Consider the following 25,268-nt stretch of genomic DNA (forward strand, 5'->3'; position numbering starts at 1 on the left):
TGAAGTTCTGTAACAATAACTGAGTTGTCCATTTCATAAAAATAACCACTGTGCTCACATCACACATGCCCCCAAATTTTGGGTTCCTTCCCCTTTTCTATATGAAAAAGCAAGAGAAAATAATTACAAAGAAAGGCACAGAAGCAAAAAATAGGACCTATTGCAGGAAACTGGAAAATGGGTAAGGTCTAGTTTGGGAATCCCACTTCCTTTCCTTGACATTTTCTTTCCTTGCTCTGCCACCTGGCCTCAAGGGCCCAATGGTCTTGTGAGGGAGTGCCAACTCCACTCAGTGTTGAAAGGTGTAAAGATGACTGAGAAACCAGAAAATCAAAATTGATAAGGAAATATCCCAAGTGGAATAGGAGGCCATGTGGGCATTGGAACTGACAGGTCCTCCATGCTGAATGCTTAGCAAGCTGTATTTTCAACTGCAGACATCACCTCCATTAAGCCATAATCCCGAACCAAGGAATTTGTAGAGTTTGAAGCAACTGTACCAGACTTCTCACAGGATTTGGAAAATGCCACCAGGCCCTAGCTCCCAAGAGAAGACTCTGTCACTGCACTGACATGTAGGTGCCTTTCTGTCTGCATGCTTTTCTTCTCAGCTTTGAGAAATGTTATAAGCAGTTCTGCTGTATAAGCTCTGTATTTTTCCCACACTCGGGAGCACTCACACAGCTTGGCTTAGTTTATGACTCTTGGATTCCAATTCTCCTAAACACCCCAAGTAAAGCTTTTTTTTTTCCACGTGGAGTAAAAGCTCTGGCTCACTTTTTTTTTTTTTTTGGATGATTTTTTAGCAAAGAAGGTCCTTATTCCAATAAAGGAGGGTGGGAAACCAGGTAGATGGGAGAAAAGAAGGAATACACACATTTCAGTGTATCATTTCATATGCTCATGAGAGGCCAGCCAGAAACCCAGGTGTTCAGCAAGTGACCAAGGAGAAGCAGAAGCCAGTGAAATGCAGCAGCATCAATGCAAGGAACGGTCAGGAAGAAGAATCTCCAGCACAGAAGCCTAAAGGAGGTGTGCAGAAAGCGAAGCGGGGAAAATCTGATAGTAGCAAGTATCAGAAAAGAACAGCAAGAAATCAAGATCATTTGTTTAAGAAATCCTATGTTTATGTTTTGGAAAAGTTGCCCTCCTATCTTTACATGCTTAGGTCATTCAGAATCGGTCAGAGTGGCCATTGTCTGCATTTGGACAGCAGCTATGAGATCTGCCCAGTTGTTCAACAAGCAAGAAGGGATTAAATAAATGGCGGCCACAAGAGTTTTTATTTCAGTGCTGTTTTGTGAACATAAGCAAAGAAAGTGAACAGATGTAAATATTTATGGAACATATTAAACTTGCCTTTATGTACTAAAAGAAATAAACAAGTTTGTTCAAGCCTAATAATGCTTATTTACTCATCCCAATTGACATAGCAACCAGCTACACATTATAACAAATGGAATTGCAATTAGCAATATAGAGAAATATAAGGAACACCATTTTGATTAGATATATCAACAAACTGCTATCACTGCATTATTAATCTGGTGTGCAAAAATAGAATTTAATTCTGAATAATATAAAACTGAACTTAGTAGATAAATATGTGCCTATATAATAAATATAAATAGTAAAAAATAAAAATTAGAAAACAAATAATTATATAATTTAATTATATAAAATAAATGGATTCCAATAAATAAATCAGAATTAAATGATCTATATCAATAATGTACCAACATGCAAATGCACCTGTTAAAGCATTTAATCATATGCTGGAATTGAAAGATACATTTAATTTCTCCCTACTAAAAATAGCACAACTATAAATATAGAGTTTTTTTAAATTGTCCACTTACAAGGTATTAAAAAATACAAATTTCCTGGTCAGAATTATTGCAAGACTTTAAAGACAAAAAAGAGTGAATTTTATTCTTTCAATGAAATAGATGAATCAGATCAATCCAAAGCTTTTTTCTCAAACAAGTGAGTGTTGAGTGGGGTGATATACTGAGATGGAGAAAAGAAGAGAGATTTCAGGTGAGAAAATTAAGATCAGAAATGCCAACCAGAATCTCCTTAAAAAATATCAGGGAATTTAACAAAACTAATGACAAGATTTAGCCAGATAAAATGATAATTTCTATAGATCCTCTAGAAGAGCTTTCACTTCTTAAGTGTTATATCAGACTTGCACTACACCACTGCCCAAAATAATGCCATATGTTTTCTTCAGGTTCATATGGATGAAATAGGAAATTCAGATAATGGCATGTAATGGCATAACAATGTCTACCAGGTAAGAAAATTTATAGCACCAGGGGAAAATGTAATTTAATCAGTGATACTGGAAGAGGTAGATAAAGAGAAATAACGCACATATACAGACACACATAAGTTTCCTTTTACTTCTGTAACAATGGAAAAGTCCACATAGTTCAAAGAGCCCAAAATTAAAAAGAACCTATAAAAACAAAGGAAATTTGATACTATAACTTTCGCACATACAAAGAAATGATAGAATGATTAAAAAAAAGTAAATGATATTAAGATAGAAGATTGTAATGCCTGAAGTCACCTGTCAAAGTTTAAAATAAAATAACCCAACTTCTGTTTCTTGGAAGTTGGAGTGTTTTTCTACATTAGACCAATAAATACACCTGAAAAGTTAAGACACTATGTATAAGAGAGATAAAGAAACTCTGAAGCTGGAGAGATCAGCTAGGGACCTGCAGTCCTGGGAACAACACAGCAGTGTGCACATGAGTATGCTTTTTGCCACAATGCTTCAGACTGAGGCTTAAGAAGCCAATAATCTGGAGATGTTGATAGCAACTTGCAACAAAAGGCCCAAACTGTCTCCAGACAATGGACAGGGAAAATGGCAGCTTAGCAAGATAGGAAACTTAGATAATAACTGCTTTTCTCTAGCCAATACCACAGAAGAAACTGAGGATCTACCCTCAGCTACGTCTAAGTCTAGATTCCACACTCATTAGATTGTAAGGAACACCCAAACTTTATGCTGAGCTGCTGTGAGAAAAGAAAACATAGGGAGGTGATGCTTTTTCCACTGCTGAATGGTAATCAGCACCCCTGAAGGCTAAGTGGAGGAACACAGACTTCCACCACCTAGCAATGAGGCCCCCACATCTTTGTCACCGAGGTGGGTCAGAGGAAGCATAGTGGAGAATCGGAAATTTAATTTCCACTTAACACTGATGAAGTGACCAGTCTCTGTGGCGTCGGTAGGTCACAGAGGGAGCAGTGAGAAGCCCTGATATCCCTCCTCAGCCAAGGAGGTGTGAGTGGAAACAGGGAAGAATCCAGAATCCCCACCTCCATGCACTAATAATGTACTAATAACTTGAATAGCATAATAAGTGTTTTAAAAGATGAATTTATAATTTAAAACTTCCCAAAAAAACTAAAAGGAGAAAGCCTTAGACCCAAAGGTCTCTCATAAAATTCTACAAAGCAGCAACAATTCTACAATATCACTTCTAAAATATAGATGAGGAGGCAATACTTCCCAGTTCATTTTATGAAGTTAGTATGACCCTGACATCTAAAGCCAAGACAGTATAACAAAGAAAGCATCAGATCAATATTCTTTATGAGTATTGTGGTATTTGATTTATAAAAAAAAAAGAAAATATTTTTGATCTCAGACCTCAGTCCTGGCACAGACTTCCTAAAATATTTTCTAAACAATGAGAGACACACAGGTGTCTAGTTATGTTAATGAGGTACTTGTGGAAAGCTCTTTGTTCATCACCTAAAAAAGGGCGTTGTTGCCATAAAACCAGCCATGTGATGGGTGGGTTGAAATTTTGAGTCTTACCATCCCAATATGTAAGAAGAGCTTAAGGTTGAATCAGTAGTCAATGGTCAAACATGCAACAAATGAAACCCGTGGGCATGGAGAACTTCCAGGGCGGTGAACACTTGGACATTTAGGGAAAGCGTGTGCTCAGCTCTTTCCCCAGGCTTTTCCCTATGCATCTCTTCCATCTGCCTGTTTCTGAGTTATATCCTCTTATAATAAACAGATGATCTAGTAAGTAGAACATTTCTCTTAATTCGGTGAATATCCCTATCAAATTAATCAAACCCAAGGAGAAGGGGGGACATTCAATCTACACCAGTAAGGGGCACAACAATGTGACAACACAGACTTGTGACTGGCATCTCAAGGTGGCCTACAGGCATTCTTGTGGGATTGAGCCCTTAACCTGCAATAATCTGATGCTCTGATAGATAGTGTCAGAATTTAATTGCATTGTAGGACACCCATGTGGTATCCAAGAATTGTGTGGAAGTGTGTGTAGAGAGCAAAGCACATATAGAAATTGGGTGCAGCATTATAGCACAGATGCAAAATTTCTTATCAAAATATAAGCAAAGAATTCAGAAACTTATAAAAAGAATTTAAACACCAAGACCAAATGAAGCTTATTCCAGGGATACAGGACTAGTTCAATATTCAAAAACTAATCGACATAATCCATCATATCAATAGTCCAAATAAGAACAATTACATGATTATACCAGTCAATCAGAAAAAGCATTTGGCAAAAGTTCAACATCCATGATGAAAACTTTCTGTGAACTAGGAGGAGAAGACTTCCTGAACTTGATAATCTACAAAGATACAACTGATTTCAAATGCCAAGTTTTAACTACCATATAAAATAGTGTCCAGATGGAAAACAGGTGACCTGTTCACTTTTATATCCCTAAATTGGTGCTGAAGACATACATGCAAGAGAAATGATTCAGCAGCCCTCAAATTGTTAGGTAGAAATCATGTATATTATAGGAAAATCATGACAAAGAAAAATATGCTTCATAGAAACTGATAAATGACTGTGATTATTTATTCTCCCACTCACTGACGTACAAGCACTTCCAAGCACTCATTACCATGAAGTGTGCAAAGCACTGAAGCCACCACAGTAGTGAAGACAGACATCACTCTGCTTTCTCTTGGAGTTAGCAGTTAAGCAAACAAAGAAAATCAAAGAAGTCCCTACAAACACTAAGCTTGCTATAAAAGGGAAATATAAGTCAGGATGGAACCATAGTAAAGGGTCCCCAATCTTGTCTTCCTGTAGAGGAGGGGCACCTGAGAAGTGGACTAGGAAGTGCAAATAGTGTATGACCCCATTTAATGAGGTACCTCAAGCAGAGTCAGAGAGACAGAAAGTAGAATAAAGCTTAGCAGGGATTGGGGGGAAATGGGAAGGACAGTTATGTTAAATGGGCAGAGTTTCTGTTTGGGAAGATTTTAAAGTTCTAGAAATTTAATAGGGGTGATGGTTATATAAGATGGTGAATGTGCTTAATGTCACTGAGTCGTACAATCTCAACGATTAAAATGATAAATTTTATATATGTATTTTACCACAACTGGAAAAATCTTCACTCTCATTTTCCACTTTCCTATTCATCCTTATAATTCTGACAAAGCAAAATGACATACTGCTAAACAAGCTTGAAAAGATAATGTTGTTAAATTGGTCTCCACTGACAGGCAGGCCCATGTATATAACCTAAAACATTCATTAATCATCTGCCCCAAAACCTCTGGACTGAGTCTTTGAAAAGCAATTCAGGGAGTAGTGACAGAAAATGTGCAAAGCATGGGCTGTTTAAAATAAAGAGCAAAAACTCAGAATTTTTAAACAGTTCAAAGAACAATATAAGTAAATTTTACAAAAATGTTCCAAGAAAAATGTCAAAGAAGAATATTTGAGTCAATAATTAACAATATAGGGCCTCCCTGGTGGCACAAGAGGTTAAGATACAACCTATGAAGCTATCCGGAGCCTCTGCAGCACAAATTCGATCTCTGGCCAGGGAGCTACCCACATGGCATAGCAGACCCCTCCTGTCTCACCTGCTGCTCCCCTCAGCAGTGTATTTTGGTCATTCTGCCTGTTCTGTTCCCCACTCTGTCTCTGGTGAGTTCTCTCTCCCCCCACACCTCTGGCCTGTACTCCATTCTTATATGCATAAATAAATCTTTAAAAAACAAATTAACAATCTACCACAGTATGTATGTTTATTATATCAATATTTCCATAGATCTATTCAAAACAATGTTCAGTGAGCATGAGCACAAGAATAGATGCACGATTGTTTTATTATATTTCCAACTTCTAAATTCATTGATTTTATCCATGGGTATATTTTTAAAGGTTAGTGCCTTTTAAAAAGACTACTAAGACTAGAAATTCATATTTTAATTGACAAAAGAGAATAGTGTCAAAAGTTCAAAAGAAAAATCAGCAGAACTAGGCCCTTTGTCACCCATCCACCTGGTTTGTGGGAATCAGCTGACCCTGGCAGGAGCCTTCTAGAGTCAAGACATGTGTTGGTTCTCCAGCTTGCCTGCCAGCTTCTTCCCCTCCACCCATCTCATGGATCATGTGACATACCTCTAAACCCACGAGGGAGGCTACCTGTCTAGACCAAAAACCCAAAAGCCATTCTTTAGACTTCAATGGAAACTGGGCTGGTGGAACCTTCCATTCGATTCTCTTCACCATTCTTTTTAGCCTTCTAACTTGAAATCTCAACCACAGCAATGAGAACACAACTTGGGCCCCAATACTCCTTGAATTATAGGACAAGCTGTCCATCTCCTAACAAGGGTGTGGCTCAGCTCCTCAGGGGACAGGGCTGAATGTTTGTAGATTTCTGTCAATGGGGTAAGTTCTCTGACAGCTTCTGTCTGAGCAGCACAATGAATTGGTGAAGTTCACTTCCACAGGTTGAGAGAACTTCTGGGGTCCACAGCCAGTCTGGGAGTTTTCTTTCCATTGGAGGCAGCTGAATTCTAATCTGACCCATGGACCAGGACTAGACAAAGAATTTGACTTGTGCCCTTGCCTTCAATCTCAGACTCATTATTTCCAAGCCCAGGCTATCAGCAGTGTAAGTCCAATGGATTTTCCTCTCCACAAGAAGCTGGGCTTGAAGAATTAGCCTGTATTGGAGCCTTCCTGATAGACTAGGGGTTAAGTCTCAGTTTTTGAACTATCATTGCTATGGCCTGAGTTCAATCCCCAGCCCACATATGGTGCAGCAGACCTCTCCTGTGTAGCCCACTGCTCCCCTCAGCAGTGTAGTTCAGTAAATCCACCTGCTCTGCTCCCTACTTTGGTGAATCCTCTCACCCCACCTTACACCTCTGGCATACACCCCCAGTCTTTCTATACACACACACACACACACACACACACAGAATTTTCCTGAATCTAATGAGTTGAAGAAGTTTGTTTGCTAGGTAAACTGTAAACATCCATAACCAGAAATTTCATGTCTAGTTTTTAATTGGCAATCCCATAATTACTCATGAAGATTTAAAAGTTGTGAGTGTTTGGTATTATTCATAGCACACACACACACATACAGAGTCATTATTAAGCCTTTTGGATTCATGTTTCTTCCTTAGAAAGAGTGCATCAATGCTGACAGAGCTTTCCTATTACACAAAAGGACAGGGGGTAGAGGTCAAAGACTGAAGATAATACTCAAAAATTTGATATGTAAAATAAAAGATTTTCCAGGAAAATCACATTTCAAAAAAAGAGCAAGGCATCCCTTCAAATGACAGAAAATTCTTCGGCCCCATTCACAGAGATGTTCTGGAGGAACTGCACTCTGAGCAGGAACAGGGAGGCCTGAAGCATCCTCCAAGCACTGAATCTCCTGGCCCAAGGGTCTAAGAGGGGATGCACACAAGCCCCAGAGTGTCCCCAACCTCCTGCTATCCAATCAGTTTTGAGCAGACCCACCAGGAATGAAGTTATCTTGGCTGTTAAGGCAGAAAGCACATGAAGCACATTATAAAATGAACAACTACTTCAATACAGCTATCTTGTGCCTTCTAGCACTGCTATAGCCCTCTGGGGTTCTACAAAATCTATTGCAGTGAAGTGACACTCACCAGCCCTGCTGCTAGATGGCTATTTCTGTGCTACAAAAGCTCACTACTTTTTCCAGGAATTTTTCTAGTTCGATATGCAAGTGACTGGCTAATTAGTACCTATAAAGTATAAGTATCATAATTATTTTGCATAGTGGTCTTATAAACAGCAGATTAATTTCTTTCTTTATAAGATAAGCAAAAAATTATGCTTATGATTTGTACAAAAGTCAGAAACAGTAAGAAACACTGTACCTTTCTGTAAATAACATTCCTCACTTTTCATTTGAGTTATTTATGTTTTTGAATTTCACATTAGATTATTGGCCACTCCAACTTTCATAAAACCAAAACCAATTTATCTACTCTACCATCTTGCCTACTTCCTGACAAAGCAAATGATCTTAAATTACCTTGTTAATGGGCACATTCTCCTTTTTTTGAAGCTATAGGTGGCATAGGCCTGGGGATGGATTCCAAAGATGTGTGGGTCTTGCCATCAGTACATTCAGATTCTACAGCAGCCAATACAAGAGGTGAGGATTGTGTCATGTCAAGTTTGCAAAATTCTCCATGAGCATCATGAAACCAAGATGGACTCCATATACTGCACCTTCTAGACTCCCCTGGAATTTAACTGCTTCATTGCACCTTTGCTGCCCACCATCAGGGCAACTCTGTCAAAGAAAGTAACAATGGCAGCAGGATGGTTTAGGCAGTATTTCTGCTTACAGTATGTCCTGGATTGAAATACATGCTTCTCCAGACGGATTAAAGGTAATGCATAGATGTCAGGGGAATTCCTAATATAATCAGGTGGGAAGCAAGGTTCAAGCTGTTAAAGTGCTGAGCATGGACTTGGACTCATGGAACGCTCTTATTTAGAAAAGCCTTTGACCCTGTTTTCTGCTAAATACAGCATGAAGTTGTCATGTAACTCATTCTGAATCTGTGGGGATGGCAGGTTTGGGTTTCCTGGCTTGAAGCAGATCCCACGGCCTTCCTGTGATTCTAAGTGTCTTTCGTTTGACTGGTTTCCATCTCCTGTGACTCTAGGCTCCCCCTTCTTCTTTCTCTTTTCTTTTTCTTCTTTCTTCATTTTCACACCATTTGATGAAGGAGTTTGTCCAAGAAAGGATTATATTTCAAGAGATTATTTTCATTCACATGGCCTCCTCTCTGACTTCAGATAACCAATTTCTTTCAATGTCTGATAATCAATAAAACTTCGCAGTGGGTAGACACTTGGGGAGAGAATTCCAGAATCCAGAGAGTAGTTAATCCTGATGACTACTTCTGAATAGACCCTTTGCAGGAGCATATACTGGGGAGTGGTGATAAAGACTCTGGTATATTGGAACTTGGATTCAAATTTTCCATTCAGGTGGACAGTTGAAAGTAATTTTTTTTCTATTGTCTAGGCTAGATGTTAAATCCTAAGATTTGTCATTCTTTCAGCCTACATGTTAGTAAATTATTTATGCCAATTTTGATTTTGTTGTTTGCCTGCTCCTATCATTAATTTGCACAAGGTTATCCAGCAAGCCTACACCACCTACCCAACCACCTTAGGTTGATCTTGTTTTTTGGTTGGCTTTATTCCCTTAAGAGTCTGCCTTTTAAACAATTTGCCACTTGCCAAAATTAAGTAAGAGTATAGTTAGGGAACCCACAATTGCCAGTAATTGCTACCTAATTTCATTTTTTAGAGACTTTTTTTAAAAGATTTATTTATTTATACAAGAACCGGGGTCCAGACCAGATGTGCAGGAGGGTGAGAGGATTCACCAGAGACAGAGTGGGGAACAGAACAGGCAGACTGACTGAAATACACTGCTGAGGGGAACAGCGGGTGAGACAGGAGAGGTCTTCTGCGGCATGTGGGTTTCTCCCCAGGCAGCATGGATCAAACCCGCGCGGAAGAGATTGCGGACAGCTTCACAGTGCGGCGCTCAATCGCTTGAGCCACCAGGGAGGCCCCCTAATTTCATTTTTCAATTAAGTGGTTGCTAACACTCAACTATAGTCCCTGGCTGTTTACATGGAGGGGAACTACTTGTGTTCTGGGTTAAATAAAGAAACTATCCTCTTCGGTAAGTTACACTATTTTCTAGACGAGTGCAACATTTTTCTAGAATCACAATATTTTCTTTTTTTTTTTTTTGAAAGGTGAGGCTCTTGCTCTCTTTTTTATTTTTTTAAGATTTATTTATTTATTTATACAAGAACCAGGGTACAGGCCAGATGAGTGGGAGGGTGAGAGGATTCACCAGAGACAGAACAGGGACCAGAACAGGCAAATTGACTGAAGTACACCGCTGAGAGGAGCAGCGGGCATGACAGGAGAGGTCTGCCACATCATGTGGGACCCTCGCTGGCCAGCCGGGATGGAACGGCGCTGCAGAGGCTGCGGACAGCTTCATAGCGCTGCGCTCAACCGCCTGCGCCACCAGGGGAGGCCCTAGAATCACAATATTTTCATTCACATGGCCTCCTCTCTGGCTTCTGATAACCAATTTCTTCTTCCCCCCACCCATATACCTCCCCTTTGCCTAGTGTTCCGAAGACCAAAGAGGCCTCAATGGGTATCAGGATGTGTATATGTTAAGAATTCACAAGGTTCCACCTTCATCATAATCATGATGTTTCATCAAAATAATTATCAGCTTAGTAACATATTTTATGGAAAAATAGAAGACTGGAGTCCTGCCGATTATACATGTTGTTCAGAGATTTTGGAACTGTAGCAACCCCCCTGGTATCAGTGATTTCAAAACACAGAATTAAAACATCATGACCAAATGAAAAGAAAATAAAATCACTGCAGAGGGAGTAAAATCATTAAATACATAAATTAGCTATTTTATTGGCCAAATCCCTTTAGGAAAACCATTCATTAGCACTCATAAGCTGAGTTTAGAAAGTGAACACATAAATGAATGCCAGCAGTAAAACAAAACACAGGCCCTTGTGAGAATCAAAACAGATTGCAGATGTGAAACAACTGAAAGTAAAAAAAATTCATTGAGAATGTAGATATTATTAGTTTTAACTATGTGCATTCTAATCTCCACAGAGTTAGACCAAAGAAATAACACAAGGCCTCCACCCCCAGAGCCTCCACTTGAGGAGAGAGGGACAGTGCGTACACAGCAGACTAATAAGTGATTACATGCCGTACGTACAGTGATAAAAATCACTGAAGAAAGTAAGCCTGGGGAACAGGAGCAGAGAGACTGGGGCAGGAGGTAGCCCACAAGGTATATGTATTTTCTATATACAGAAATGTGAGCACCTCTGACTAGAGACAGCATCTTCACATCCTTCCAGATGCTCTCAGAAGACAAATGGACAGGAACACCATATCCTCATCAACCCACAAGACCAGAAAGTCCAATCAGATGGGAACATAAGAGTCTGCAATTTCTCATCATCATTTCTCTTCATCGTTCTATTGTTTTGCTAGAGAAAAAGGTGCATTCATCCAAAGCGTAATTCTGCCTTACAACTCTGGTGATGAATTCTGATAGACAGCTTTAAAACAGCAATAATTGCTTTGGCAGCATTTTGCTTTAAAACTGTTTCCTACTGGACCTCCCCGGTGGCTCAGTGGTTGAGCGCTGGGTTGCGAAGCTGCCCGCAGCCTCTGCAGCATTGGTTCAATCCCCAGCTGCTCTCCGACCACCGGAGGAGGGTCCCACATGGCACGCAGACCTCTCCTGCCGCCCGCTGCTCCCCTCAGCAGTGTACTTCAGTCTGTCTGCTCTGCTCCCTGCTGTGGCTCTAGCTCATTCTCTCACCCTCCCGTGCTTCTGACTGTACCCAGTGCTTGTATAAATAAATAAAAATAAATCTTTAAAAAAAAAACTGTTTCCTACTTAAGTTCCTTAAAGTTTTCTATTTGTACAAGGTGCCTTGGAAATGATCTGTTAAAAAATTCATTTCCCTTGCCTGTGTGAGGTGACAAGTCTGGGAACCCTGATGACACTGAGCTGACCCAGCAGCTCAGAGGGTGTGAGCAGGAACACCTAGAAGAGAGCCTGGCCCTGACTGGGGGCCCCTGTGAACTGACCCTCTCTTTGGCCTCCAACTATGAGGCGTGGCTGCTTCCCCTTCAGTTTCTAAAACAAGAACCTGGTATAAAATAAAGGGTGTGCACAGCCTTTCTTTTCCATTGCAAACTAACTTTACAAAAGCAAAAAGATGATTTTTTAGAAGTTAAATAACATTGTAAACTTGCTTGAGATATGTACTTGAAACATGTATGATTTAAAGAGAATAACTGAACAAAACAGACTTTCAGGATATGATGCTATTATACTTTGGAGAAAGAAGGGAAGATATCTGTTCTCATTCAAGGAAACCAAATTTCCAAGTTTTCTAATTGGATTAACTTTATTCTCACAACAACCTAATGGGAAAGCGTCTATTATTACCCCAGTTTATAGATGAAATAAGCGAGGTTACAGACCCATAGCTAGTAAACAGCAGAGTTGAGACTTTGGACAACAGAACCTAAATTTACAACTCAAAGTATCAGCAGGTATATTACAAGTAGAGTGATCAATAAATTATCATCCAAACTAGCATATAGGCGAGGGAACAATCTAGGACAACTGAGGAAAAATGTGGAAATAGTGGACAAATTAGGTTGTCTTAATTATCACGCTATTAAACTGAGGTGAAACAAAAAGGATCTCTAAGTAGTATTAATTAATCTACTCAGTGGTTTTTGATCACCAGACAAGTGCGAAGCAGTCTAGACAGTGACCCGAACAGACAGAACCCCTACCCTGGTGGAGCTTGTATCCTCATGGATGTCACTTATGTGTCTATATGTGCATGTGTGTGCACAATTCTGTGTGTATGTGTGTGCAACAATGGAACAGTTTTTGTATGTTCTCTCCCATAAATACATTGCGATTGAACTATGAATGAGTAAAATTTGCATGGTAGCAAATTTGTATGGTTGAATCTTTGACATATTAGTTATTTCAAAAGCATTAAAATTCTATATTATGGGTGATGAAGAAGGGAGATCAAGATTCAGAAACTCGGGACTCCCTGGTGGTGCAGGTGGTTGAGTGCCGCACTGTGAAGCTGTCTGCAGCCTCTGCATCAGGCACGTGTTCAATCCTGGCCGACTGGGGAGAAACCCACATGGTGCGGCAGACCTCTCCTGCCTCACCTGCTGCTCCCCTCAGCAGTGTATTTCAGTCAGTCTGCCTGTTCTGCTCCCCACTCTGTCTCTGGTGAATCCTCTCACCCCCCACATCTCTGGCCTGTACCCCAGTTCTTGTATAAATAAATTAAAAAAATCTTTAAAAAAAATTCAGAAACTCTAGACCTAACTCCTAGCTCTGATATGACTTGCAAGATATGCCACTTTGCATCATCATGAGCTCCTCTGTCCAACCCAGATCACAGAATACTGTGATGCCATACATCCTAAAAGTTAGAGTTGCAGTTTACTTCCATATATTATTTCAGTTGTGCCACACAAAATTCAGATGGAGCTGGCATGTTGGCATTTGCATTATCATCTGAGTTTGCAATGAAAATCTGAGACAGTCTAAAAGAGGTAGTAATGGTCAAACATGAGACTCAGGTACAGACCTCTGCTTCAGGTTAAGAATGGGTGAGATAAGGGCCTCCTGGCAGCACAAGGGGTTAAGTCTCAGCACTATGAAGCTATCTCCAGCCACTGCAGCATGACTTCAATCCCAGGCCAGGTGGTGACCCACATGGCACAGCAGACATCTCCTTTCTCACCCGCTGCTCCCCTCAGCAGCGTATTTCAGTCAATCAGCCTGTTCTGCTCCCCACTCTGTCTCTGGTGAATCCTGTCACCTCCACACCTCTGGCCTACACCCCACCTCTTTCATGCAAAAATAAATAAATCTTAAAAAAAAAAAAAGAGTGGGTGAGATAAAACACAACAAAGTGCTCAGGATCACAGAGTGATGTCTAGAACTTAACATTCTTCTCCATAAGAGGCAGGTGGCAGGGCGAGACACAATGGAGTGGTGAAACATACCAGTCATGGGCCCCATCGCTTAAGAGCTATGATACCTTGGACAACAGGTTCTGAGTTACCTAAGCTGTCTAAATCTGTTTCCTCATGTATTTTTTAGAACTGGGTATAATAATGGTTCCTACCTCCCAGAGTTACTGTGAGGATTAAATAAGATAATAGGTATAAAGCACTTGGCCCAAGTGTCTGGCATGTATGATGCTTCATCCTTGTTAGCTAATATTTTGCTGGAGAAACCTTGATGCAGGGATTACCCAGTATCACTCCCTTAACCCTCCAATACCACAAAAAAATACGAAGCTTGGCTACATTACACAGCTCAGATTTCCCAGCATGTGGATCCCTAGGAAACAAACTCAGGAAAAAGGAGTCACAAAACTGCCTGTTTTGGAGTCACAGAAATATAGCAACAAAACTATTCCTCTGTCCCATCACCCCACGAGAACATTTCTATGGCTAGTAAAACCTTTCACCTCTTTAGAAGGATTTCACCTTCAGGATGATTAGGGTAATCTGAATCATTTTCATTTGGACTTTATAAATATGTTTTTGAATTTGATTTTTCTTTTCTGTCTTTCACAAGTAAGCCTCTGGATGCCAAGATTCAGTACTAATATGAAATTCACCTTTAAAATATGATTGTGTCACAGTCACATGGAGATCTCACAAAGGAATGTCCATGCCCTTCCCTGGAATTACTGAAGAGGGAGGGGTACACACATATCTTCAAACAAGAGATGAACTTTCAAAATCAAGATTAGAATGGCCTTGTGCAGTGATGAACAATGTGCAGGATTGTTACAGGAAGTAACTCAATTATGATTCATTACATTTTAAAGATGTAATTGCAAGAGAGTAACCTATAATTGTGCATGTATCATTTATAATCACAATACGCCCATGTCTACACATCACTTTAATATAATAAATACATGCTTCTCTTGGCTTGTTTCTTTTGCTAGAAAAGTAAGAGCTTTCCTTCCCCTACAGAGCTGCTGATAATATCCTGATGACAATAATAAACAGATGGAGCAGATATATATACCTACATCTACTAAGTCAATGGAAGAACCAAGCAGGTGAAGATTTGCCAGGTTCATGAAACCAAGTTAATAGTAGAACTGGTTTTGCAACACCGTCTTCCTACTTTTACTCTGGGGATATCTTTTCCCAAATTGAGGCCCAACACCTCTTCAACAGCTGAGCTATTGCTCTTGCAGCCAAGTGTATAAATACAGAATACAAAACAAAGGCAGGATGGATAGTCACAACCCCACATTCTGAAGATAAAAAAACTAGAAAAAATATATATCATTTTCACTTTACATTAAAGAGAAACCATTATTATATCTTATGAGCAGAACATATCCACAAATTTTTAAACATTAAGCTGAAAGCATTTCTTCTAAAATTCCCAACTGTCACTATGGCAACTCATCAGTGTGGACATAGATAAGGTCTTCTCTCATTACGAACATATAATATCAATACCTAGAGGTTAAGTCTCAGTGCTATCACTGCTATGGCCTAGTTCGATCTCCATCCAGGGAGCTGACCCACATATGGCTCAACAGGCCTCTCCTGTCTCAGTTGCTGCTCCCCTTAGCAGTGTATTTCAGTAATTCTGCCTGTTCTCTTCCCCACTCTGTCTCTGACAATCCCCTCACCCCTGCACCTCTGACCTATACCCCTGTTCTTCTACTAAATAAATAAATCTTTAAAAAATAATAATATCAATATCTAGCCAATTTCAAAATACACAAGAATGTACAGGAGGCCAGAAGTAAGAAGAGACTCAAAAGTGAGTGATGTCAGTAGGATTTCAAGTCACAGTGAGCCACGGGAATCCTAGACACAGATGCTTACCTATGTGCTAGCATTTGGCATTTGAACACCAACATGAATAAGAAATCTAACTTCAGAGCAGAAAGGAAAGGATTTATGTGCAAGTTTCTGAATTTCAAAGAGCTATTTTGTCCTAAGTAGGAAAAGATGCTTATGGCTGGGGAAAAAACAAAGGAAAAATATCAACTCTATAGCTATGGGCAGAAGAAAATTCACTTGTGATGTAGAAAACTCGAGGATCACACTATATATAGGTTAGGCATAATGTCCATACTTACAGTACCTGCATCATGTAGGAAAATCAAGCTAAAAAACTAAGAGTTAAGAAACCAATCACTAAAGCCTCGGTATCAGCAAGAAGGACACTGAAAATAATTTTATAAGAACCTTTCACAATGTAGGAAAACAGACTTGGACAAAGTATCCTCTGCTGAAGCTAAGCTCACAATACAAACTATAAATTAGGTAAGAAAAGAAGTATCAAAAAGAGAAAGGTAGTTTATGATATAAGCTTAAGAATTAGCAACCCAACAACTACTCCTAACTATATATAATGAATATAACATTAAGTAAGTGAAAGAATAAAAGGAGAAAGAAAAGTTATAATGAAATAGTAGAACAAGAGGAACAATATGTGGATGACCTTGAAAAAGAACTAAGAAAGCTTAAATGAAAATATAATTAACATGAAAAATCCAATGAGTAGGTTAACCACAGAGGAAAAACACACTGAGAGTAATTTAATAGGTTGGGAAAGGATCTGATAAAGTCACTAAGAAGTAGAAAAGAGAAGAAAACCATGAAACTTGGAAACACAAGTTTCAAGGAAGAAAAATAAAGCAAATCCATATCTAGCCACATTGAAGAAACAGCAGAATATCAGAAACAGCAAAGGAAATATCTTCAATGTAAGTAGAGAGAAAGTCAGAGTAATTCCAAGGGGCAAGGAGAGTAACAACATTATTTTCCTTAGCAACAAAAGAGGGTAAAAAGAAATGAAATAATACTTTCCAACTGATAAGTGATAATAACCCAAACTCTATTATCTATTATATTATTATTCAAGGGAATAAGCAAAATAAAGACTTTTTCAGACAAAGCCAAGAAAATTGATCATTCAAAGACCCTCCATTAAAGAACACATTTCAGTAAAAAGAAAAAAAATTAGCACAAAAGAAGAGACAAAGTAACAATGAGGAAAAATTCCTAAGCATGTTGTTGGATCTATACTAATATTCCGTGGAAAAATTAAGAACTAATTTGGAGGAAACTACATTTAAACTAGGTCGAAATTACTAGACAAAAAGTAGAATTCTGAAACAGCAGATAGCTGTTCAATATTTTTAAGGTCTAAGCATTAGTCAGTAAGAAGATAATAACAGTAATAAAAATAGCAAAACTATGTTTACTATTTTAACACTTAATGTATATTAAGTAATTTGATTTTCACAACAACCTATGTTATTGGCACTCTTATTATCCCTATTTTACTACTAGGGCAACTGTCCAGAGAATCTAAGCTACATACCAAAATGTACACAACCATAAAATATGTTTAAAAAAAAAATGTGTCTGGGATGTGAGCCAAGGCAATCTGGTCTGGCTCCTGTTAAATCGGGTAATCATATTAAAATTGTAGAATAACCACACAAGGAAGAGAAATAGAATGCAAAATAATATATATAAAAAGAAATAATTAACTAAACCCAAATATGTCAAGAAATAAACCTAAAAACACCAAGCTGTAGCCCAGCAAGCAAAAAATAGAATAAATTTAAATGTCATTACTCATAATAAGTGCAATTTTACTTCTTTTTAAACTACATATATTTGAAAATTTAAAGATACAAAATCCAGCTTGATGTGGCTTTATGAGCTACATCTCATTTGTTTCTCAGATTCAGCTTATTTGATAGCAATAATATGGGAATCTTAGATGTTAATTCTAATATACTCCAGAAACTGAAAAAGTAGCCCCCCACAACTGCCACAATTGACAAGACTAAAAGTGTAATTAGAAAAGCGAATTAGTCAGTGTGTGTGTATCTTGTATATGTATATATGCCTATATAAAATCTTGCACCTGGTAAATACAGAATACACAATCTTTTACTAGCAAGCATGGAAAATGTAGTTTATTTTATTTATTTATTTTTTATTTTATATATTTTTGCATCATTCTTCATTTCTGTACAATGTAAGCATTTTCATCTTGGTATATAGTTTAAGTGACTACATATTAAATCACAAGCTATCTTAATAACTATCAAGTATTCTCATAGAGGCTATCTTAATGAATATCAATATTAGGTTTTTCTGGCCAAAATGGAATAAAATAAAAAATAACCACAACTCTCCACTTACTTATTAACTACAAACCACAATTCTAAATAATTATTGTGCTAGAATTAAAAAATCAATAGGAAATTTAATATTGAACTGAAGAACAATGAAAACTCTACATGTCAAAACTATGCTATGCAATTGAAGCAGGGGAAAAAATATATTTCTAGCCTTAATTTCTAGCCTTAATACTGCCATGCCTCTGAGAAACTCATTTGCATCATGAGAATTCATTTCTGAGAAGTATTTCAATTAATAATCCTATTTCAGCTCACAAAGGATTTTGACTTCATAAGGACCAGCTTGGCAGACTGATGGCTGAGCTTCCTGAGATCAGCTACTTCTTCCATCTCATCTTCCCAGAAATATCACAGATATTTATGTTAAGTTCTCCTCGTAGGATATGTATGGCTTTCTAGTTAACAGTAGTAATGATTGGGGCCTCCCTGGTGGCACAGGGTTTAAAGACAGCACTGTCAAGCTATCACCAGCCACTGTAGCACGAATTCAATCCCCGGACAGGGAAATAACCCACATGGCACAGCAGACCTCTCCTGCCTTACCCGCTGCTCCTCTCTGCAGTGTATTTCAGTGGCTCTGCATGTTCTGCTCTGTACTCTGTTTCTGGTGAATCTCTCACTCCCCTACCCTGCACCTCTGGCTTATACCCAGCTCTTGTATGCATAAATACATAAATCTTAAAAAAAAAAAGTAGTAATGATCTGAAGCAATTTATTGAGAAAGTGTAATTTCATTTGCATCATCTTTCTGAATTATTTTGTTTTTACCATTCTTTTAATTGCTATTACTATAATTTGCAATAAAGATAAACTTAAGAATATCAGGAATGTGAATTGGTTGTGACAGCTTTAATTACCAGGGCATTACAGCTTTGAATTTAATGAGAATAGCCACACTCTGGAGAAACAGATGAAGGGGTAAAGGCTTATTAGCAGCTATAACAACTAAACTATTAAAATAATTTTGTCCATTTTAATTAGATTAATATCATCTTAATATAAAGCATGCCATTTTTGGAGCTCAAGAATTCAAATATTTACCACTGAAGTTATTGAAAGTTATACTCATTATTTCTCAACTATAAGATTCCCCTCTCCCCCAGGATTAATTACTCCTGCAGGGTGGAAGGTAACATATTAGAAAACAAGTAATTTCAATAATTAATGAGGTAAGTTTTCAATTCAAGAATTTAAAAAAATAATGAAATTCATCCAAATAAAATAAGAATAAGTAAATAATTGACATACTTATAAATTAGAAAGTGACCAAAATCTAATTATTTTAACAAGTACAAAATAGCTTTCAGAGAATTTTGATCCAGGTAAAGAAAGATGAAAATAACAGTACTTGGAATTAAAAAATAGAACATAAATATAGATAAAGTAGGGAATTTTTTAAATCATAAAAATAACTTTCTTCCCATCAATTTAAAAACTCAAGTAACAATGATTTTCTAGAAAAAACTAGTATTACCAAAAATGATCCCAAAACATAGATAAGTCAAATAGAACTATAAAACGTAAACAGCTGAATCATTGGTAAAGATCTATCCATATGCAAACCATTGAATTTGCTTGATTTTACAGGTTTATCTTTACAGCCCTACAAAGGAACAAACAAGTCTACACAAAGGTCTTCGCATATTTCTTACACTTCAAGACATGTGAATGAATTCTATAAAAAAAATTAAACATACCACTAGTAATAAATTGTATAGTGATGGTTAAAGTCAGTACAGAGACTAACATTTTTGGTGGAAAATTACCTATTATTTTAAAAGGTACAAAAACATTTCAGCAGTAGAGTATAATCATAAAATTCTAGAATGTATGTAAGATGGTCTTTAGAAAGAACTTAGGAAACCTGTTGAAGTCATCCTTCAGATAGCAAACTGGAAATGTATAGTTAGCCCAATGGGAAGAGACAGAAAAGAAACGGGACTCTTGTAGCCTTGTTAGGGACAAAGGTGATTGGGAAGACCTGGATTTACAAGTGTGTTCAAACTGAGATGTGGTTTAAATAATACGTGAAGATCGTGTGTTTCATGGCCAACCAGAAGATGAATATATGCTTCAGGAAAACCAAGAAATGACAAAAAGACACAGATCAAGGTCAAAGAGTATGTTTTTTCCAGAAATCAAGTCTTGTTAATTCAGGCAAATATTAACCAAAAAACTCTTTGGTCTCACATTTCAAATTTAGGGCAGGCTGGAGCCAGAGGAGAAATTTTCATGGATCAAATTGATTTCTGTCTTTCCCTTAAAATAGTAATATAAGTGATTTAATTTCAAGACAACGCGATGGAAATAATGGAAAATTCTGCATCCTAACCCCAAGTTTACGGGCAAAGGAAATGCAAAGGGCAAGGTATGGGTGGACACCTGAAGGAGAGGCACATGGGTTAGTTCCATAAAACTGCAAGGTAAGTTAAGGGGGAACTGGGGAGACACTCAGGACAAAGGAAAGGACTCTGTAACTTAAAACCAGTGCTCTGTCCTTGAACCTTGAACAAAGGTAGAACACATACCCAGCTTTACCCAGCTTAGGAGAAATAACACAGACCCACTTCATGGGCATGGAAATCAGAGGAGACGATCTTAAAACACTCCAGGAAATTTTTCTCTTCTTAATTCCTTGGCTACCTATTATTTCATGCTATAGAACTCCATCCCTGTGTGAATTTAATAGTCAGAGTATGTTTTTATAACTGTAAAAAAAAAAAACAACATTTACTCAAAATATAAATATTCAAAAAAAAAAAAAGACAGTACTTGTACAGATGTGTGGCTTCTAATCTAAGAAAAATCAAATGGGGAATTGTTTGTTGCCAAAATTGCTGAACTTTCAAAGGTGTAATAAACTTGCTGTTATTGTATTTATTTAACTTACTTTATATATGTACAACATCATTCTAATTATCATCATCATCATCATCACTTTAAAAAACTATAACTAAAGACCTTTCCTTTTGACTAGCTAGTTAGGAAGTTGATTTTCCCTGGTAATCAGGTAAAATAATGAAGTTAAGTTAAATCATTCAACAATTTGCCAAAAATCACTTTCTCACTTCTGACTGTAATATGTCTGAGATTATACTGGGCTGCAATCTAGAAAACTATTCTGAGTTCATCACCAGGCATTACTTAAGATTCCTACAAATGTTATTAGGATCCTCCACTTGAGGCAACCTGTTATCCTTATTTAAATTAATCACTAGCTACCCTTCTACAGGTTCTCTGAGGCAGCTAAATTCAGGTCCACTAGGTACATGACAAAAAAACACCCGAAACAGAAACTGTGGCAATTCTATAGAAATTAACACTCCATTGACCTCATGGTTCCACATTGCCCTACTCTGTTCAATTCATCGTCTTACCCAAAGGTGAGCAAATAAGGTCAGATAAGTCACTCCTGTGCAATAGTTCTTTCAGTGCAAAAGTGAAAATAGAATTTGAATAAATAATCCCAAAGGGCTATAAAAGTGTCCAACAATATGAAGACTGTCTTCCCAAAGCCAAGCAGAAAGTTTAGGGGCCTGGGAGAGGTCTCTGGGTACTTCAGCTCCTATAGGGAAAGACCTGCAGAAGGACAGGGCTGAATTAAGCCCCGAAGAACCTAGAGAAAGACCCAAAGTCTACAACTACACTTTCTGCTCTGACAACTATACTCACCCCGCCCATGGCAGTCTTCACTCCAAGCCCCCTTCTGGCCAGAGACATGAACATCTGTGTTTTCATCTCTACACCACTCCAGGTGCAGGAAGTAAAGAGGAAAGAGTAGGAGAGAAGGTCAGATTTGGGGGGAGAAAAATAGAGAAAACAGTAAGTGCCAGGGAATATAAATACATATAGATAAGAAAAGTGCCAATGGGCAATCAATACACCTATGAACTCTTATACAAGCTTAAGTGCCTTTTTAAAAAACCTCACAATTACAATAAGGTCAAATAATCTTAACAGGTCAACACAGAAAAAGAACAAGGACAAAAAGGCAGCCCGTAGAATAAGAAAAGGCTTAGCCTGAAACAGCAGTGGAGAATCCTGGGAGGCAGCCCAGCACAGTGGAAAAGGAGCTACAGTGCCAGAAAGTTACGTGGTGACCACTGTCACTGCTGCCACTTCTACTCAGTGATGGCAATTACTTAGTGCTCACTACAAGCCCAGCATTCCAAAAACGTTATACCTTACAGTAGTCAAGCCTTAAGCCTTACAAAAGAATAATCCTTACAACAGAACAAGCCCCCAGGACAGACACAAAGATGAGACATCACACAGACCTGGGTGATATCTGGACAGCCTCCCACCAGCAAGCTCACTTCCCCATCTCTCAGTTTCCTTCTATAACAAACAGGATAATCAAAACTACCTGGAATGGTGGTTGTGAAAATTAGAGATAATGAACTTAAGTGCCTACTAGCGGCTGTTATTAGTGTAATTAATCATATTAGGATAATCAGGAGAGAAGAACAGAAGAAATAGTCCTACTGGAATAGCAATCGGCACAGAAGCAGCCTTCCAGAGTTGGAAGCTGGGGCCTCAGAGGGAAAGAGAATACAGCCTGCATCTGGCTCCCCACGTTGTATTGGTGGGCAGCTCAGGTAAACTCTCTGAGTTTCAGTTTCCAACCCTGGCAAGTGTGAGTGGTGATCATCTGCCCTCCCTATGTGGCAGGGTGAGTGTAAGGACCCTAAGAGAGGAGGGCATGTGACTTTACTATTACAGGCGATGATTGTATGTAAATGTGCACATCTACTGGATAGAAGGGGACGTCCATTGCCCTTATCCCATTTCTCAGGTGGAATGAAAATGCTTAACTACTAGAGCAATGGCATGCAATTACAGACTGCAAAGTCATGAAATTGCATGTGCCTCCTTCGGTCACCACTAATAGAATCAAAGTCGTTTAATCTGACAAGGAAGGTGCCCTACAGGCTCACCTCCCACAACTTCCACCCTCCTGTGAACCATCCGTTCTACCTGCTTTGCAGTCTCCTCCCAATTTATGCCTTTGTTTATTCTTCCCTGAAATGTTGTTTCCTCTCCTCTCCAACTGGTAATCTTTAAAAACACAAATGAAACATTTCCCTGGCATGAAGAAGTGATCCCTGGCTCCCTCTACCTACCACCATCTAATATTTTCTGAAATTCTCCCTCCACTTTGCACTTGTGCTGTATTATGCTCACTGGAGTGTGTGTCACCAACATGCTGCTTGGGGGTGGCAGACCATGTGTCTTCTCAGCTTTTATGGAAACCTGCCTCACCTTAGAGCACAGGACCTTTCACAAGGCAAATGCACAGTCTTTCAAGCGAACATGTTTTGAACCATCACAATCGTAATGACATTTTAAGACGTAGAAAGGATATTAAATATAAAGTGAAAATAACTGAAGCACAATCATGAAAAGTTAATGTGGAGTTGGGGGTGATGGAGATGAGAAAACACATTCTGAGGCTTCAGCTTTCCCTGTAAGCACTAAGGGCAGTTTGAAAAGTAGGTTAATTATTTTTAAATGTACATTTCACTTTGCTGGCTTCAGTTACTCAAGAAATGCTTCCTGGAGTGTGACAGTCTCTAGCTACAGGAGGGAGGAGTCTGGGCATTCCTGTCCTGTGAAGGCTGCAGGCACTCAGGTGTCCCTTCCATGCATCTCATCAGTCAGGCACATGGCAGTCTGGCTGGCTGCCAATGAGCTTTGCTGGAGCATCCAGGGTCTTAGCCATTTTTTAGGCTTGGTGCCCCTCTGAGCCTCACTCTCAGTAGGGGGGGGGGGCACATGAAAGTCCAGCCCACTTGCCTCTCGCCTTATTAAACAGGTATCTACTTTGGCAGAGAGCTGTCACACTTGGCTTTCTGCGGCAGAAGCAAGCAGCAACACTTAGGCTACGTTCGTATTGGCTAATACTTTGGGGCTATTTCAAGGCCAGCGTTCACTTAAGAACTAAAACGCGCACCTTCTCCCGAGCCTCCTTCTAGCAGAAGAAACTGCTCTGTCGTGTTTGCTCTGGTTCACTGGGAGGCGGCCACGCAACTCAGAGGTCAACTCGCTTACCCCTGACAACCCCCTCCAGGGCTTCCCTTTCAGACCGCCCCCGCTCCACCCCCCACCCCGCAGGTCCAGCTCTTACCAATTTTGGCCAAGGAGGCCAGCAGAATCCAGAGGGTGATCTCGAAGGGGATCTGCACGTGGGGGTAGTCCAGGGTGAACACTGGCAACCGACTCTCCTCGAACGGCGTGGTTCCCGGAGCCACCACGCTCGCGGGGCTGGGCGGGCTGGAGCTGCTGCCCAAGGCTCTGGGCGCATCCAGCAGAGTCTCGGCTAGAGCGCCCGAGGGCCCTGCCACCTGCAGGAGCAGCAGCAGCAGCAACAGCAACAGCGCTTGTGGCGGGGCCCGCAGGCTCCGCCAGGTGCCCGCGGGTTCCATGGGGTCGGTGCGCTGCGCCCGGACGAGTCCCGTAATCGGCCCCCGAAGCGCTCAGAGCATCGCGCCGGGAGAGCGCCACCCGGTCGGCCCCGCACAGGACAGAGCAGGGGGAGCTGCCACCGGCCACCGCCGCCGCAGGACCGGCTCTGCAGCCTGTGGGCTCGGCGAGCGCGCCCTACGGCGCGAGCGCACCCAGCGGACCCTTGGCTGCCCTCAGCCACCCTCCGCCGCCGACCGCCGGCCCATGCCGGGTCCGCGGTTTTCCGGCGGCAGCTACAGGCCCTGCCCTGGGCGGCGAGGGGGCGGGGGCGGGGCGGGGCGGGAGCAGCTCGCAGCAGGGGGAGCGGGGAGGGGCACCCGTACCCCGCGGCTCGCCGCGCACCTGCCGAAGCCGGAGGGCGGCGCGGGGTCCCCCGGCGTCCCGCGGGGCCGCGGCTGCGCTCTCCTCTAGCCAACCGCGCACAGAGACCCGCCTCCCCCGGCGCCACCGAGCTCGGGGTGGAATTGCCTCGCCGGGCGCAAGGTGGCCGGAGCTGTCCCCGCCCCGGAGGCCGCGTCGGGCGTCCATCCAGCGAACGGGCCGGCGCGACCCACGCGTCGCGCCCTGTTCTCCGCAGGCTCCGACCAGGGGACACCCCGGGGGTTCTGGGCGCGCAGGGAGGCGC

General features: G+C 40.2%; 1 protein-coding gene across 1 annotated transcript in view; it reads right to left on the minus strand.

Annotated features, from left to right (window-relative positions):
• SLC9A2 (solute carrier family 9 member A2) overlaps nucleotides 1–24,603 on the minus strand; it is a gene marked incomplete at both ends in the record, with an annotated part of 79,342 nt that extends 54,739 nt beyond the window's left edge. The window contains one exon of the mRNA XM_084234676.1: nucleotides 24,306–24,603. Coding sequence (XP_084090802.1) covers nucleotides 24,306–24,603 — 298 coding nt within the window. The remainder of the gene's footprint in view (nucleotides 1–24,305) is intronic.
• Nucleotides 24,604–25,268: the final 665 nt, after the last annotated feature.

This window comes from Talpa europaea, assembly GCF_964194135.1.
Source record: "Talpa europaea genome assembly, chromosome: 6".
In the NCBI taxonomy this organism is placed as follows: domain Eukaryota; kingdom Metazoa; phylum Chordata; class Mammalia; order Eulipotyphla; family Talpidae; genus Talpa; species Talpa europaea.